Source organism: Natrix helvetica, assembly GCF_964273705.1.
Source record: "Natrix helvetica genome assembly, chromosome: W".
NCBI classification, from domain to species: Eukaryota; Metazoa; Chordata; class Lepidosauria; order Squamata; family Natricidae; genus Natrix; species Natrix helvetica.
In genome coordinates this window covers 82,012,744-82,029,504 of record NC_138555.1, presented here as the reverse complement: position 1 = coordinate 82,029,504, position 16,761 = coordinate 82,012,744, and the positions used below count along the sequence as shown (strand labels likewise).

Genomic DNA, 16,761 nt, shown 5'->3' with positions numbered 1-16,761 from the left:
CGCTACGACCCTCCGAAATGGCCCTCCAATCCTCATTTTCCTTTGCTCGTTGTGAACTGAGACGGTTACAAAATCAAGGCACTGAGAAGTTGATTGATTGATTAGACTTGACTAACCGCCCACAATTCTGGGGCAGCTCGTCATAAGTTTCACAAAGCCCAACGTCGCAAAACAAGAGAAGCGGAAACAAAAACTTGGCCACACGCAACCTATCTTTGTGTCTTTCGGGCTCCGCCTTCGTCCTGACCCAGTGCTTGGAGGCAGTCCAGAATATCTCAGTATTTCTCAATCTTGGCCCTTGAAGAAGGGTGGACTTCAACTCCCAGAATCCTCTAGCCAACAAGCCTGGCTGAAGGAGTCTGGGAGTTGAAGTCCACCCCGCTTCTGCTTTCGTCCTATCCTTCAGCTTTTCTCAATCTTGGCCCTTGAAGAGAGGTGGACTTCAGCTCCCAGAATCCCTCAGGAAGCAAAGGTGGCTGAAGGCTTCTGGGAGCTGAAGTTCTCCCTTCTTCCACCTTCGTCCTATCCCTCAGTGTTTATCAATCCTAGTCCTTGAAGAGGGATGGACTTCAACTCCCAGAATCCCCCAGGCAGGAAAGTTGACTGAAGGATTCTGGGAGTTGAAGTCCTCCCCTTTTCTGCCTTCGTCCTGTCCCTCGGTTTTTCCTAAATCTCAAGCAACACTGAGGGATAGGACGAAGGTAGGTGGACTTCAATTCCCAGAATCCTTCAGCCACTCTGAGGGAATTATGGGAGTTGAAGTCCAACACTCTTCCGCCTTCATCCTATCCCTCAGTATTTCTCAATCTTAGCCCCTGAAGAGGGGTAGACTTCAACTCCCAGAATCCTCCAATCAGCCAGGCTGGCTGAAGGATTCTGGGAGTTGAAGTCTACCCCTCTTCTGCCTTCGTCTTATCCCTCAGTGTTTCTCAATCTTAGCCCTTGAAGAGGGGTGGACTTCAACTCCCAGAATCCCCTAACCAGCCAGACTGGCTGAAGGATGCTGGGAGTTGAAGTCCGCCCCTGCCGTCGTCCTATCCTTCAGTTTTTCCTAAATCTCACACAACACTGAGGGATGGGACGAAGGTGGGTGGACTTCAACTCCCAGAATCCTTCAGCCAGTCTGGGGGGATTATGGGAGTTGAAGTCCACCCTTCTTCAAGTGGCTAAATTTGAACAATACTGCTCCATCAGGAAGAGAGTTTTCCATATATGGGAGCACACAGATAATTCTCGACTTCCAACCCCAACGGAGCCCAAAATTCATGTTGCTAAGCGAGACAGTCGTTAAGTGAGCTTTGCCCCATTTCCCCACCTTTCTTCCCCCAATTGTTAAGTGAATCCCGGCAGTTGTTAAGCTGGCAAAACAGTTGTTCGGTGAATCTGCCTTCCCCATGGACGGTGCCTGTCAGAAGGTCGCAAAAGGAGGATCACGTGACCCAGGGACACGACGACCGTCGTAAATATGACTCAGTGCCCTCCGAATTTTGATCACGTGACCATGGGAAGGCTGCAAAGGTCATCGGTGCGAAAAACACTCATCGGTCCCTTCTTCCCAGTGCTGCCATCACATCGGACGGTCACTAAATGAATCGTTGCAAGTCGAGGAGTCCCCGAACGTCAGATTTCCATGCATCTTATGGGGGGGGGGGGCAAAAATTATATGTTTTTGTTGTTGTTAGTTGCGAAGTTGTGTCCAACCCAACGCGACCCCATAGACAGCATTCCTCCAGGCCGTTCTGTCCTCTACCATCGTCCATTGAAGCTCACGCCGACTGCTTTGGTGACTCCATCCAGCCACCTCCTTCTCTGCCGTCCCCTTCTTCTTCTTTTGCCCTCAGTCTTTCCCAGCATGAGGCTCTTCTCCAGTGAGTCCTCCTTTCTCCTTAGGTGGCCAAAATATTTGAGTTTCCTCTTCAGGATCTGGCCTTCTAAAGAGCAGTCAGGGTGGATCTCCTCTGGGACTGACCGGTTGGGTGGCCTTGCAGTCCAAGGGACTCACAGGAGTCTTCTCCAGCACCAGAGTTCAAAGGCCTCCATTCTTTGGCGCTCAGCCATCATTATGGTCCCACTTTCACAGCCACCCATTGCAACTGGGAAAACCAGAGCTTTGACTATGCACACTTTCGTTGGCGGGGTGATGTCTCTGCTTCTTAGGATGCTGTCTAGATTTGCCATCTCTTTCTTCCCCAGGAGCAAGCCTCTTTTAATTTCTTGGCTGCAGTCCCCATCTTGATCTTGGAGCCCAGGACAATCAAATCTGTCACGACCTCCATTTCTTCCCCCTCTATTTGCCAGAGGGCCGGATGCCATGATCTTAGTTGTCTTAATGTTGAGTTTCAAGTCAGGTTTTGCACTCTCCTCCTTCACCCGCATCAAGAGGCTCCTTAGCTCCTCTTCCCTTCCTGCCACTAGAGGATTATTAATTATATATTCAAGAAGATGTTGGATAGCCACTTGTCTGAAGTGGTGAAGGGTTTCCTGTCTAGGCAGGGGGTTGGACTAGAAGACCTCCAAGGTCCCTTTCAACTCTATTATTCTATTCTATTCCTATCCTATCCTATTCTATCCTATCCTATCCTACCCAATTCTATCCTATCCTATCCAATTCTATTCCACCCCCTATCCTATCCTATCCAATTCTATCCTATCCTATCCTATTTTATCCAATTCTATCCTTTCCTATCCAATCCTATCCTATCCAATCCTATCCAATCCTATCCAATCCTATCCAATCCTATCCTATCCTATTCTATCCAATTCTATTCTATCCAATCCTATCCTATCGTATCCAATTCTATTCTATCCTATCCTATTCTATTCTATCCAATCCTATCCTATCCTATCCAATTCTATTCCATCCCATCCTCTCCTATCCAATTCTATCCTATCCTATCCTATTCTATCCTACCCTATCCTATCCAATTCTATTCCACCCCCCGTATCCTATCCTATCCAATTCTATTCCTATCCTATCCTATCCTATCCTATTTTATCCAATTCTATCCTTTCCTATCCAATCCAATCCTATCCAATCCTATCTTATCCTATCCAATTCTATCCTATCCTATTCTATCCAATTCTATTCTATCCAATCCTATCCTATCTTATCCTATCCAATTCTATCGTATCCTAACCTATCCTATCCTATCCTATTCAATTCTATCCTATCCTATCCTATCCTATCCTATCCTATCCAATTCTATCCTATTCTATCCTATTCTATTCTATCCTATCCTAACCTATCCTATCCTATCCTATATGCTGAGAAAAGTTTACACCGAGCTTCAAAAAGCTGGGGAATCTCCCCCTGCATTTCACCTCTGGCTAATCTCTCCCTTCCCGGCATGGTCGAAAGGCGTCCAGAAGGCACAAGCCGTGGCTTGTTGCCGCTTGGTCTTCCCTGTTTCCCCGGGAGTGACGCAAGAGTTTGAGTTTCTGTTGATCCATCTCAGATGGCCCCTGTTTGCGCACATGAGCCCAGAGGTCATCCCATCTGCAGACGGGATGTTTTCCACGCGGCCGGTGGCCTTGGGCCAAATAGGTCATTGCTTTCTCTGCTGCTGTTTTCGTATCCTCGGAGGACGGGCACAGCAAGCCACCTTTGAAGGTCCTTTGGTCTTTTCTTTCCATATGCCCGGGACGGTGAGATTTAACCTCGGGTTACGGCCTTCACGGCAGGTCACTGACCTCCAAGCAGTTGCATGGAAACTCATGGTCCTGACCGAGGCTTCCCGAGAGCAGGAAGCAAACTCCTTGTTCCAACAACAAAAAAAAGCAAACCCTTTTATTAATTGACTGGGAATTCTGCTCATTCCCATCCAGCAAAGTCTTTCAAAGGAGGATTTACGGTCACAGACCTTATCTGGCTTGGAGAGCTGCCAGGATGATCTCCGCAAAACTTGGCAAGGAGTCTCGGAGAGTCATGAACCGATGAAGCGAACTAATGGTCTCCTGCAAACTCCACTCCCCTGGCGCTCCCTCTTTTATTTCCTCTGGGAGGGGCCGTTCCTTGTCCACCTGTGGCCTTACTCCCAAGTCGACCCCTGTTCTTTAGCTGTTCCCTTCGTCTGGCTGCTCTGCGCATGCGCTCACTGGGAACAGGCTCCAGCTGTTCTTCTGCTTCACTGATGTCTGACTCCGAAGGCAGCTGATAACTGTCGTCCCCCTCTTTGCCTCCGACGCAAATTTCTATTCTATTCCTATTCCTATTCCTATTCCTATTCCTATCCTATCCATTCCTATCCTATCCTATCCTATCCATTCCTATCCTATCCTATTCTATCCTATCCCATCCCATCCCATCCCATCCTATTCCTATCCTATCCCATTCATTCCATTCCATTCTATTTTCTATTCTATTCCTATTCCTATTCCTATTCCTATCCTATCCTATCCTATCCATTCCTATCCTATCCTATCCTATCCCATCCCATCCCATCCTATTCCTATCCCATTCATCCCATTCCATTCCATTCTATTTTCTATTCTATTCTATTCCTATTCCTATTCTTATTCCTATCCTATTCCTATCCATTCCTATCCCATCCCATCCCATCCTATTCCTATCCCATTCATCCCATTCCATTCCATTCTATTTTCTATTCTATTCCTATTCCTATTCCTATTCCTATCCATTCCTATCCTATCCCATCCCATCCCATCCCATCCCATCCTATTCCTATCCTATCCCATTCATTCCATTCCATTCTATTTGTATTGTAAGAGACTGGACTGCCTTCTGTCAGAAATGTAGGGTCTCCTGCTTGAGCAGGGGGTTGGACTAGATGACCTCCAAGGTCCCTTCCAGCTCTGTTATTATTCTGTTATTCAGAAATTGTGGGAGCTTCATCCCTGGAGGCTTTTAAGAAGAGACCGGGGCTGCCGTCTGTCGGAAATGGCGTAGGGTTATCCTGATTGAGTGGGGTGGGTGGGGTTGGACTAGATGACCTCCAAGGTCCCTTCCCAACTCCGTTCATCTGTCATCTACAAGAGATGCCAGCATCTTATCTCAATCCAATGTTCTCAGGGATGTTCCTGACTTGGTTTTTTCGACTCACGAGTAGGAAACCGTTTGGGTTGAAAAGTATCGGGTTGGGTTCGGAGGAGGTGAGCTCCCTCGTGATGCCTTCTTCGCTTTTTGCTTCTCCGCAGTGCTCCTGACGTGGGTGAACTGTGCCAGCGTCCGCTGGGCTACCCGGGTCCAGGATATCTTCACCGCCGGGAAGCTGTTGGCTCTGGCCTTGATCATTATCATGGGAATTGTGCAAATTTGCAAAGGTGAGACCTCTCGGATGCAACCGAGCGGATTGTTTCCGAGGTTTGTGGGGGCTCAAATCGCTGGAGATTTTAAAGAAGAGACCGGACAGCCGTTGGCCTGGAATGGGATCGGACTTTACGACTTGGTGGACTTCAACTCCCAGAACGCTGGCTGAGGAATTCTGGGAGTTGAAGTCCACAAGTCGTAAAATGCGGGTTTCAAACCTTGGCCTATTTAAGATTTGTGGACTTCAACTCCCAGAATGCCAGATGAGGAATTCTGGGAGTTGAAGTCCACAAATTGTAAAATGGGAGTTTCCAACCTTAGCCGCTTCACGACTCGTGGACTTCAACTCCCAGAATGCTAGGTGAGGAATTCTGGGAGTTGAAGTCCACAGATTGTAAAATGGGGGTTTCCAACCTCGGCCTCTTTACGATTCATTGGCTTCAACTCCCAGAATGCCAGATGAGGAATTCTGGGAGTTGAAGTCCACAAGTCGTAAAATGGGGGTTTTCAACCTTGTCCTGTTTAAGATTTGTGGACTTCAACTCCCAGAATGCCAGATGAGGAATTCTGGGAGTTGAAGTCCACAAGTCACAAAGTGCAGATTTCCAACCTTGGCCGCTTCACGACTCGTGGACTTCAACTCCCAGAATGCTAGGTGAGGAATTCTGGGAGTTGAAGTCCATAGGTCATAAAATGAGGGCTTCTAATGTTGGCCGCTTCACGACTCGTGGACTTCAACTCCCAGAATGCTAGGTGAAGAATTCTGGGAGTTGAAGTCCACAAGTCGTAAAGTGGCCAGGTGGGTGACCTCTGATGTCGGGTCTCCTGTTTGAGCAGAGGGTTGGACTAGAAGACCTTGGAGGCCCCTTCCCACTCTTGTATTCTGTATTTCTTCTTCTTCATCATCATTGGTGATGAAGAGGTTGCAAAGGTATAAACGGGGGGACATGGGTGCCATTTTGGAATGGGTGGACTGGTTTCCTGCCCAGGGGGAAGGAGGAGAATGGGATAATATACCTGGTTTGGGAAGGGGGGATTGAAGAGAAGAGACTCCCATAATGTTCCTGTGGAGGATGGGAAATTTTTTTATGATGTAGAAAAGATGTGGAGACTCTATAAAGAGTGCAGAGAAGAGCAACAAAGAGGATTAGGGGACTGGAGACTAAAACATATGAAGAACGGTTGCAGGAACTGGGTAGGTCTAGTTTAATAGAAAGAAGGACTAGGGGAGACATGATAGCAGTCTTCCAATATCTCAGGGGTTGCCACAAAGAAGAGGGAGTCAAACTATTCTCCAAGGCTCCTGAGGGTAGAACAAGAAGCAATGGGTGGAAACTAATCAAGGAGAGAAGCAACTTAGAACTGACATTTCCTGACAGTTAGAACAATGAATCAGTGGAACAGAAGTTGCCTCCAGAAGTTGTGAATGCCCCAACACTGGAAGTCTTTAAGAAGATGTTGGATAGCTATCTGTCTGAAACGGTATAGGGTTTCCTGCCTAGGCAGGGGGTTGGACTAGAGGACCTCCAAGGTCCCTTCCAACTCTGCTATTGTATTGTATTGTATTGTATTGTATTAATGGCTGAGGATGTGTTCTTCGGTGTGTCCTTGCTGTAGGAGAGTACTTCTGGCTGGAACCCAAAAATGCCTTCGAGTTCTTTCAAACGCCCAACGTGGGGCTCGTCGCCCTGGCCTTCTTGCAAGGTTCCTTTGCTTACGGCGGCTGGAACTTCCTCAACTACGTCACCGAAGAGTTGGTGGACCCGCACAAGTGAGTGAAAAGCCTCCCCTGGGTGGGTGCGGGAGACGAAGAAGGCCCACCTCGGTCTCCGCTCCACCATTCCGCCACCTCAACTCTTCCCCTCCTCCACAGGAACTTGCCTCGTGCCATTTTTATCTCCATTCCCCTGGTGACCTTCGTCTACGTCTTCGCCAACGTGGCCTACGTCACGGCCATGTCTCCTCAGGAGCTTCTGGCCTCCAACGCTGTCGCGGTGGTGAGTCTCCATAAACGACGTTCAAACCCCTCTTTGCTTCCCGCCCGGAGAACTGAACCCCTTCTAACGTCTCCTCGGTGTTTTTTTTCTCTCGCAGACATTTGGGGAGAAGCTCTTAGGTGTGATGGCTTGGATCATGCCCATCTCGGTGGCCCTCTCCACCTTTGGAGGGGTCAACGGCTCCCTCTTTACTTCCTCCAGGTGAGTAGACCTGACCTCTAACCGACAGGGCGGATTTCCCGACTTTGATCACAGTACAATTTGCAGACGATACTAAGCTCGGCGGGAATAGCCAACACCCTCGATCCGGGATGGCGAACGTAATATGGCATGCGTGCCACAGGTGGCACACCGAGCCATTTGCCAATTAACTTTACTTTACTTTTATTCATATTTATAGACCGCCCCCTCTCCCAAAAGGGACTCGGGGCGGTGTACAGTCAATACATAAAAGATACATAGATAAATCAGTACTTAGATATTTAAATACATAAATAGTTAAATACTTAAATACTTAGATGGAGGAGGTTAAAAGAACTGTACATTAAAGTAAAGTATTTAAAATACAATCTTTAAAAAGACCCCTAAAAAATACCCCAAAGAGTTAAATTTAAAATGGTTCCCCAAAAATACCAATTAAAATATATCTGCCAGGAGGTAAAAGCTATGAGTGTGCCAGGCCAGCTAATCGAAACAGGTGAGTCTTCAGTTTTTGTCGGAAGGAGCGGAAGTCGGTGGTGGTTCTAATGTCGGGGGGGGGGGAGGTCATTCCAGAGGGTTGGGCCCATCATAGAGAAGGCCCTACACCTAGGCGTCGCCCGTTGGCATTGCCTGGTGGACGGCACCAGGAGAAGTCCCTCCCTGTGAGAGCAAATCGGTCGCAGGGATGTGTGCGGCAGGGTGCGATCCCGCAGATAGCTAGGTCCTGTGCCATGGAGCGCTTTGAAGATGGTAATCAACACCTTGAAACGCACGCGAAAAACCACAGGCAGCCAGTGCAGCTCACGCAGGAGAGGTGTTACGTGGGAGTACCTAGTACTCCCCATGATGGCCCGCGCGGCTGCGTTCTGGACTAGCTGTAGTCTTCGGGCGCGTCCCAAGGGAAGCCCCATGTTAAGCCTTTTTTAAAGCCATTTTTCGCCCTCCCCAGGCTCCAGAGGCTTTATAGGAGCATGGGGAAGGCAAAAAGAGCCTCCCCCCCCCTAAGTGACTTAGGGTCCTTTTTAGTCTTCCGGAGGCTTCAGGGAAGCCTCCTGAAGGTCCCTGAAGCCTCCGGAGAGCCTCCGGGAGGGCGGCGGAGGCTGTTTTCGCCCTCCCCAGGCTCCTGAAAAGCCTCTGGAGTCTGGGGAGGGCGAAAAAAGCATGGAAAAATGGTGGGGAGCGCCTCTGATGCGTGCATGCGCACTGGGGGGGGTCGCACATTGCATTATGGGTGCGGCATGCCCGCGCACGACCCCCCCTGTGCTCCCCACCCCTTATGGCACGTGAGCCAAAAAAGGTTTGCCATCGCTGTCCTAGATGATAGGCTCAAGATCCAGATGGATCTTCCCAGACTCGAACCCTGGGCCCTCTCTAACAAAATAACACTCAATGTAGAGGAAAGTCAAGTCCTACACTTAGGCAAGAAAAACCCAAAGGACACCCAGAGACTGGGTGAAACCTGGCTTAATAGCGGTCACTGTGAGAGGGATCTCGGAGTCCTGGTGGACAAGCAGTTAAATTATGAGCCAGCCGTGTGCAGCGACAGCCAAAAAAGCCAATGCAATCCTAAATTGCATTAACAGAGGGATACAATCAAGATCAAGGGAGATATCCTTAATACCACACTATAAAGCCTTAGTAAGGCCACACTTGGAGTACTGCATCCAGTTTGGGTCACCACACTGTAAAAAAAGATGTGGGGACTCTAGAAAAAGTGCAGAGAAGAGCAACAAAGAGGTTGCAGGAACTGGGTATGTCTAGTTTAATAGAAAGAAGGACTAGGGGAGACATGACAGCAGCCTTCCAATATCTCAGGGGTTGCCCCAAAGAAGAGGGAGTCAAGCTATTCTCAAGGCACCTGAGGACAGAACAAGAAGCAATGGGTGGAAACTAATCAAGGAGAGAAGCAACTTAGAACTGAGGAGAAACTTCCTGACAGAACAATTAATCAGTGGAACAACTTGCCTCTAGAAGTTGTGAATGCTCCAACACTCGATGTTTTTAAGAAGATGTTGCATAACCATTTGTCTGAAGTGGTGTAGGGTTTCCTGCCTAAGCAGGGGGTTGGACTAGAAGACCTCCAAGGTCCCTTCCAACACTGTTATTCTGTTCTATTCCTATTCCTATTCCTATTCCTATTCCATTCCATTCCATTCCATTCCATTCTATTCTATTCTATTCCATTCCATTCCATTCTAATTCATTCTATTCTAATTCTAATTCTAATTCTATTCTAACCTGCTGATCTGCTTAATGACTGCACTGCTTTTCGAGCAAGATTTCCCTCCCGATGGCCCTCGTAAGTCTGCACGAGATCTGTATTCCTTCTTCTTTCCCCCGAATGAGATTTAATTGCTCAGAGCGGCGTTACGAAAGAGAATCGGATCTCTGATTTTAGCACCCTGGGGCGATGCCTTCGTTGTCGATGCTGTCTGCTTGGGCGGTTTTTATCTCCGCGAGCTGTCTCGGGGAGGCCGCTGCCTTTAAATTACTTCAACCAAAGAAGGGCATGAATGAGCTGTGTTCAAAACACGGAACGTCTTCGGGGCAGATTATAAACCACGCCAAATCGTACCTGCCTCCGCTTGCTATTGTTTGCTTTCGCGACATTGTTTTTCCTTCCTCCCTAGGCTCTTTTTCGCTGGCGCCCGCGAAGGGCATCTCCCCAGTGTCTTGGCCATGATTCACATCCGAAGGTGCACTCCGATACCTGCTCTACTTTTCACCGTGAGTCATCGGTAGAGAAACAAGGGTGGTGTTGTGTCCCGCCAGCGGCCAGAAGAGCTAGTAGCAGATTCGGACAGTGAGGAGGGTTGGGGAGGAACCTGGGCCAGTCCTGGAATCTGGGGAAGGCTCGGACGAGGACTCTGTGTTGGAGGCAGAGAGGGGGCCAGGGCCGTATGCCAGTTATCAGCTGCCTTCGGAGTCAGACATCAGTGAGGCAGAAGAACAGCTGGAGCCTGTTCCCAGTGTGCGCATGCGCAGAGTGGCCAGACGAAGGGAACAGCTAAGGAACAGGGGTTGACTTGGGAGTAAGGCCACAGGTGGACGTGGAATGGCCCCTCCCAGAGGAAATAAAAGAGGGAGCAAAGGGGAGTGGAGTTTGCAGGAGACCATTAGTTCGCTTCATTGGTTCGTGACTCCCCGAGACTCCTTGCCAAGTTGTGTAGATATCGCCCTGGCAGATCTCCAAGCCAGATAAGGTCGGTGACTGTAAATCCTCCCTTGAAAGACTTTGCTGGATGCGAAGGAGCAGAATTCACCGTAAATAAATAAAAGGGTTTTTTGTCGGGACAAGGGGTTTGCTTCCTGCTCTCGGGAAGCCTCAGTCAGAGCAGGTGGGGAGATCTGGGGAGATCCCATGCGGGTGGGATCCAATGAGAACATGTGGTGTTTGTCTACCTTGGAGGCTTGAAGATGGGTGGACTTCAACTCCCAGAATTCGCCAGCCAGCAAACTTCCTAAGTCCTTGATAAGCGGGTGGTCAATCAGCACTCCCGCTGACTGCCAAGGGTTCTGTTTCCCAGGTTTCAATAATTTCTCAGGCTGTTTTTGTACCGGCTTGGCCAACAATCTGAATAGCTGCAAAATGGAATGTATGTCCTTATTCCTTGCAATGTGAAGCTACCAATGAGTTTGGCGGTTGGCTTCTTCCCTATCCGTCCTACGTAGTCACAGCGGCAACCCCCTGCAGCTTATCGAGCTGACTGGGGGGTTCTGGGAATTGAAGTCCACCCCTCTTCAAGCCGAGGTTGACAAACACTGATGTGGTTGGCTGTTGTGGGAGAATTGTCCACTTCTGTCAGTCGTTTAAACGACTTTATGTTGTCTCTGGCAGTGCCTGTCCACCTTGCTTATGCTGGTCACAAGTGACATCTATACGCTGATCAATTACGTCGGTTTCATCAACTACCTCTTCTACGGAGTGACAGTGGCGGGGCAGGTCGTGCTCCGCTTTCGCGAACCCCATCGGCCTCGTCCGATCAAGGTAAGAACCTTCCCGAGACGTGACTTTGCTTTTGATCACTCGTTCACTCTTCATTTTTGTACCTAATTTCCTTTTTTGGGGAACCTGGGTATGGTCAATTTCAGTGCTTCTACTGTGGTCAATTTCTTCCTTTCAAGTGTGATCAATTTCTCCGTTTCCAGCGCAGTCAAGTTCTCTGCTTCGAATGGGGTCATTTCCCCTTGTTGAGCATGGTCAATGTCTCCGCTTTGAGAACAGTCAATTTCTCCGTTTCAACTCTGGCTATTTGCAAGATCCAATCGGGGTCGGTCACCGGGATCAGCAGCTTAGCCTTCCAAGCTTTCGAACTCATGCTGGAGTCCATCCTCATGGAACGAAAACTCTGCTCATTGGACTGGTAGACGTACCCGAGAAGTTAATAATTGATACCCGGCAGAAAACATTTTAGCATTTATCAGAGCCATATTGATCGTGGTTGACCTCAAATGTTCCTATTTTTTTCGACAGCCTTAGTCTATATAAATATAAACGGCTGTGTGTCTGTTTGTGTGTGTGTTCCAGCATAACTCTGGAACGCCTCGAGCAATTTCAACCAAACTTGGTACACAGATGACTTACCCTCTGGAGAAAAATATTATGGGGGGTAAGACACCTCTAACACCCCTCGGGCTGTGTGTTCTGTTAAGATACAGCCTGTTGTGCCTTAAAATGAATTCTACTGTACTGCCGTAAAATGGTTTCTACTGTACAGAGCAATGGAGTTGCCCTGGTAATGGCTTCACAGTACTCCACTAGGGGGCTCCCTCTGGTAAGGGGGAAAATCGAACATTAGAAATTACGTTTGGTCCGGACATTTCCCCCCTTTAAATAAATACCCGGGCAATGCCAGGTTATAGAAAAGCAGACCGTGAAACTAGAGGTTTAGTTTTGGGAGGTTAACATATATATATGGGAGGGAGCATACTGATGGATATAGATAGATGGATGATGATAGATAGATAAATAGATAGATAAATAGATAGATAGATAGATGATAGATAGATAGATAGATAGATAGATAGATAGATAGATAGATGATAGATAGATAGATAGATAGATAGATAGATAGATAGATAGATGATAGATAGATGGTGATAGGTAGGTAGGTAGGTAGGTAGGTAGGTAGGTAGGTAGGTAGGTAAATAGATGATAGATAGATGATAGATAGATAGATAGATAGATAGATAGATGATAGATAGATAGATAGATAGATAGATAGATAGATGATAGATAGATGGTGATAGGTAGGTAGGTAGGTAGGTAGGTAGGTAGGTAGGTAAATAGATGATAGATAGATAGATAGATAGATAGATAGATAGATAGATAGATAGATGATAGATAGATAGATAGATAGATAGATAGATAGATAGATAGATAGATAGATAATCTCCCCACAATCAGGAGGCTGGGAGTTCAATCCTAGGTAGAGGCAGATATTTCTCTCTCTGGGCCCAATGAGACTATATCTACTGAACAAAACTCCGGATTGGTAACAGGGAAGGGCATCCGGCCAGTAAATACCCTGCTATCTCCATTCAGTTGCCCAGACTCCTCCCCACAAGGGATGATGGGGGTCGTTAAAAGATGATGATGTTACGGTTTAGGTCCAACCCATTTCTTTTCCCCCCCACAGGTGAGTCTGTTCTTCCCCATCATCTACCTGCTCTTCTGGGCCTTCCTCTTGGTCTTCAGCTTGTATTCGGAACCCTTGGTCTGTGGCATCGGCCTAGCCATCATGTTGACGGGAGTACCCGTCTACTTCCTGGGCGTCCATTGGGAGAACAAGCCCCCGTCCTTCCACAGCCTGGTCGGTGAGTATTGTGCCCCCACCCTCACCCCAAGACAGGGAGGGCTGGGATAGGCCAAAGACGGGGGCTTTTTGCTCTAGAGGTTGGACTAGAAGACCTCCAAGGTCCCTTCCAACTCTACTATTGTATTGTATTATTGTATTGTATTGTATAGAATATTTGTAGTTCGGGGTTGAACTGAGGGGTGGGGAGGGGGGAGGTCCTTGGTGCCCTCTTGATAGTTAGAGAATGTCATCCGTGTTAGAAAGGAGGGAGGATTGTGAAGGGGAAGCGGAGGAGGAGGAGGAGGAGGACTACGGCGTCCTTGGTGCTCTCTGAGAATGGTGGCTTTCTTGCAGACGTTTCATGACCCAACTCGGTAACCTCATCAGTGCAAAGCAAGAGTGGGGTTGGCTCTCTGTTTATATACTGGTGGGTTGACCATCCACACTGACAGGACACAAGCCAGAAGTATATAAACGAAAAGCAAGTCCCACTCCCTTCTAGCCCTTGATGAGGTTACCTAGTTGGGTCATGAAATGTCTGCAAGAAGTTAACCAAGCATAGAGAGCACCGAGGACTCCACATTCTTCCTCCTCTTCCTCCTCCTCCTCCTCCTCCTCCTCCTCCTCCTCCTCCTCCTCCTCCTCCTCCTCCTCCTCCTCCTCCTCCTCCTCCTCCTCCTCCTCTCCCTCCTCACTCCACAAACCTCCCTCCCTTCTAGCATTGATGATGTCCTCTTGCTTGGTAATGAGACACCTGCAAGAAAACCACCAATTCACAGACTACCAAGGACCCCACATGCCTCTTCCTCCTCCTTTCCCCTTCACTCCACAAACCTCCCTCCCTTTCAGTACTGATGATGTTCCCTAGTTGGGTCACGAGACATCTGCAGGGAAACAACCAATCTCAGAGAGCACGGAGGACCCCGCAGTCCTCCTCCTCCTCCTCCTCCTCCTCCTCCTCCTCCTCCTCCTCCTCCTCCTCCTCCTCCTCCTCCTCCTCCTCCCCCCTTCACTCCACAAACCTCCCCATCTAGCACTGATGATGTTCCCTAGTTGGGTTCACGAGACGTCGGCAAGGAAAGCGCCCGCCGACCACTCCGGCCGTCCTCTTTACCCAGCGCTTTTGTTCTTCCAGATGGGATCACTCGGGTGGGGCAGAAGCTCTGCGTGGTCGTGTACCCCAAGATGGATGCCGAGGAGGCGGAGGACGACCTCAGCAAAGACACCAAAGAACAGCTGGAGCCCATGTGCGGGCTGGCCACGCCCCAGAAGTGAGCCACACGGAAGGAATATCGCCAACTATGGACTCCGCTGGGTCTTAGCCACTAGATAGAGTTCGTCTGCTCCCATCGGCCGGAGCTGGACCTGTTGGGAGAGGGGGCGGTCGACCCCTCCCCAATATACACACTCCTTTCCCCAGGGTCTGGGGTACACACACACACACACACACACACACACACACACACAATATCCGTTTCCAGTGCCTCCCGATGGGCTGGAGAAGGGTGGGGCCACCCTTAAGAGAGCTGGCGCCCCACTTCCTGCCTCTCGTCCCATATTTTGGGGGAGTATCTTTTGTTGCTGCCTTATATATATATATATATTTTTGGGGAGGGGGGTGTCGAGAAATATTTTAAGGGGTGGTGGTGGAACCTCAGCTGGAATCGGTGCCCTTCATTTTTCTCTCTTACGGTTTTTGGGGAGGGGTGGTGGTGTTTCCTCCCTCTTTTGTTTTGGATGTAATAAATTAAACGCCACGCGCCATCCGGATCGCTTCCTGGCTGGTTTTTTTAAAAAATTTAAATTCTTATTCTGATTCTTTTTGAGTGATGAAACATCATCTCATCTTGCTAAGTGCCTGTCCCTGGAGGCAGCCCAAGTCCCCCATCGGGATGAGTCAGCCCCGATTGAGAAACTGTCGTTTAAGTTTGGGCTCCGTGCCACCTCGGCAACGATTGCGGCACGCCAGCTGTCACGGTGCCCGTGGAAGCCGAGATAAAAACAACAGGATCTTGGGCTGCAGTGTGTTTTTTAGAGAGACTGGACTCGGGTTAGGTTAGAACAACATTGTTCCAACTTAGCGGCTTTTTAAATAGGTGGACTTCAACTCCCAGCATTCCTTAGCTAGGGAATGCTGGGAGTTGAAGTCCGCTGATCAGAAAGCTGCCATTATTGAGAAATGTGAGGCCGGCTGAGGAATTCTGGGAGTTGAAGTCCCCCTATCAGAAAGCTGCCATGGTTGAGAAACACAAGGCCGGATAGGGAATTCTGGGAGTTGAAGTCCCCCTATCAGAAAGCTGCCATGGTTGAGAAACACAAGGCTGGCTAGGGAATGCTGGGAGTTGAAGTCCGCTGATCAGAAAGCTGCCATTATTGGGAAATGTGAGGCCGGCTGAGGAATTCTGGGAGTTGAAGTCCCCCTATCAGAAAGCTGCCATGGTTGAGAAACACAAGGCCGGATGGGGAATTCTGGGAGTTGTAGTTCCCGTGTCAGAAAGCTCCCATGGTTAAGAAACACAGGGCCGGATGAGGAATTCTGGGAGTTGAAGTCTGCTGATCAGAAAGCTGCCACTATTGAGAAATAGGAGGCTGGCTGAGGAATTCTGGGAGTTGAAGTCCCCCTATCAGAAAGCTGCCATGGTTGAGAAACACAAGGCCGGATGGGGAATTCTGGGAGCTGTAGTCCCCCTGTCAGAAAGCTGCCATGGTTGAGAAACACAAGGCCGGATGGGGAATTCTGGGAGTTGAAGTCCACCTATCAGCAAGCTGCCATGGTTGAGAAACACAAGACTGGCTGAGGAATTATATTTTATTTATTTGTAAGCAATGGGACTTGGGGTTAGGTTAGAACAATATTTTTCCAACATTGGCTGCTTTTAAAATGGGTGGACTTCAACTCCCAGGATTCCTTAGCCAGCACGGCTGGCTAGGGAATGCTGGGAGTTGAAGTCCGCTGATCAGAAAGCTGCCATTATTGAGAAATGTGAGGCTGGCTGAGGAATTCTGGGAGTTGAAGTCCCCCTGTCAGAAAGCTGCCATGGTTAAGAAACACAAGACTGGCTGAGGAATTCTGGGAGTTGAAGTCCACCTATCAGAAAGCTGCCATGATTTTGAAATACAAGGCCGGATGGGGAATTATATTTTATTTATTTGTCCAAGTGTGGTTTGACACACAAGGAATTGGTCTCCGGTAAAACAACAGAATATAATAATAATACTAAAGTGTACCGCCAATAGAAATGGGGAAGTATCAAATAATAAAAAGGGATAAATAATAATACTGCAGCCACACCTTAGGTGTTACTATGAATCCATATCAGGCTACAATAACCTGTTGTGTAGTTATTGTGCTTTGTCAGCTGGGAGAATTGGATGTTCAGCAGAGGGATGGCACGCGGAAAGAAACTGGGAGTTTAATTCTGGGAGTTAGAATATGAGAGAGAGAGACAGAGACACAAACAGAAAGACAGAGATGGACACAGACAGAGAGACAGAGACA

General features: G+C 48.5%; 1 protein-coding gene across 1 annotated transcript in view; it reads left to right on the top strand.

Moving 5' to 3' along the window:
* The window catches only part of SLC7A8 (solute carrier family 7 member 8), a 44,510-nt gene extending 29,486 nt beyond the window's left edge, over window positions 1–15,024 (top strand). The window contains exons 4-11 of the mRNA XM_081968883.1: window positions 5,155–5,280; window positions 6,884–7,037; window positions 7,140–7,263; window positions 7,361–7,464; window positions 10,095–10,191; window positions 11,303–11,452; window positions 13,104–13,281; window positions 14,398–15,024. Of these exons, the coding sequence (XP_081825009.1) occupies window positions 5,155–5,280; window positions 6,884–7,037; window positions 7,140–7,263; window positions 7,361–7,464; window positions 10,095–10,191; window positions 11,303–11,452; window positions 13,104–13,281; window positions 14,398–14,537 (1,073 nt within the window). The 3' untranslated portion in view covers window positions 14,538–15,024. The remainder of the gene's footprint in view (window positions 1–5,154; window positions 5,281–6,883; window positions 7,038–7,139; window positions 7,264–7,360; window positions 7,465–10,094; window positions 10,192–11,302; window positions 11,453–13,103; window positions 13,282–14,397) is intronic.
* The last annotated feature ends 1,737 nt before the right edge of the window (window positions 15,025–16,761 follow it).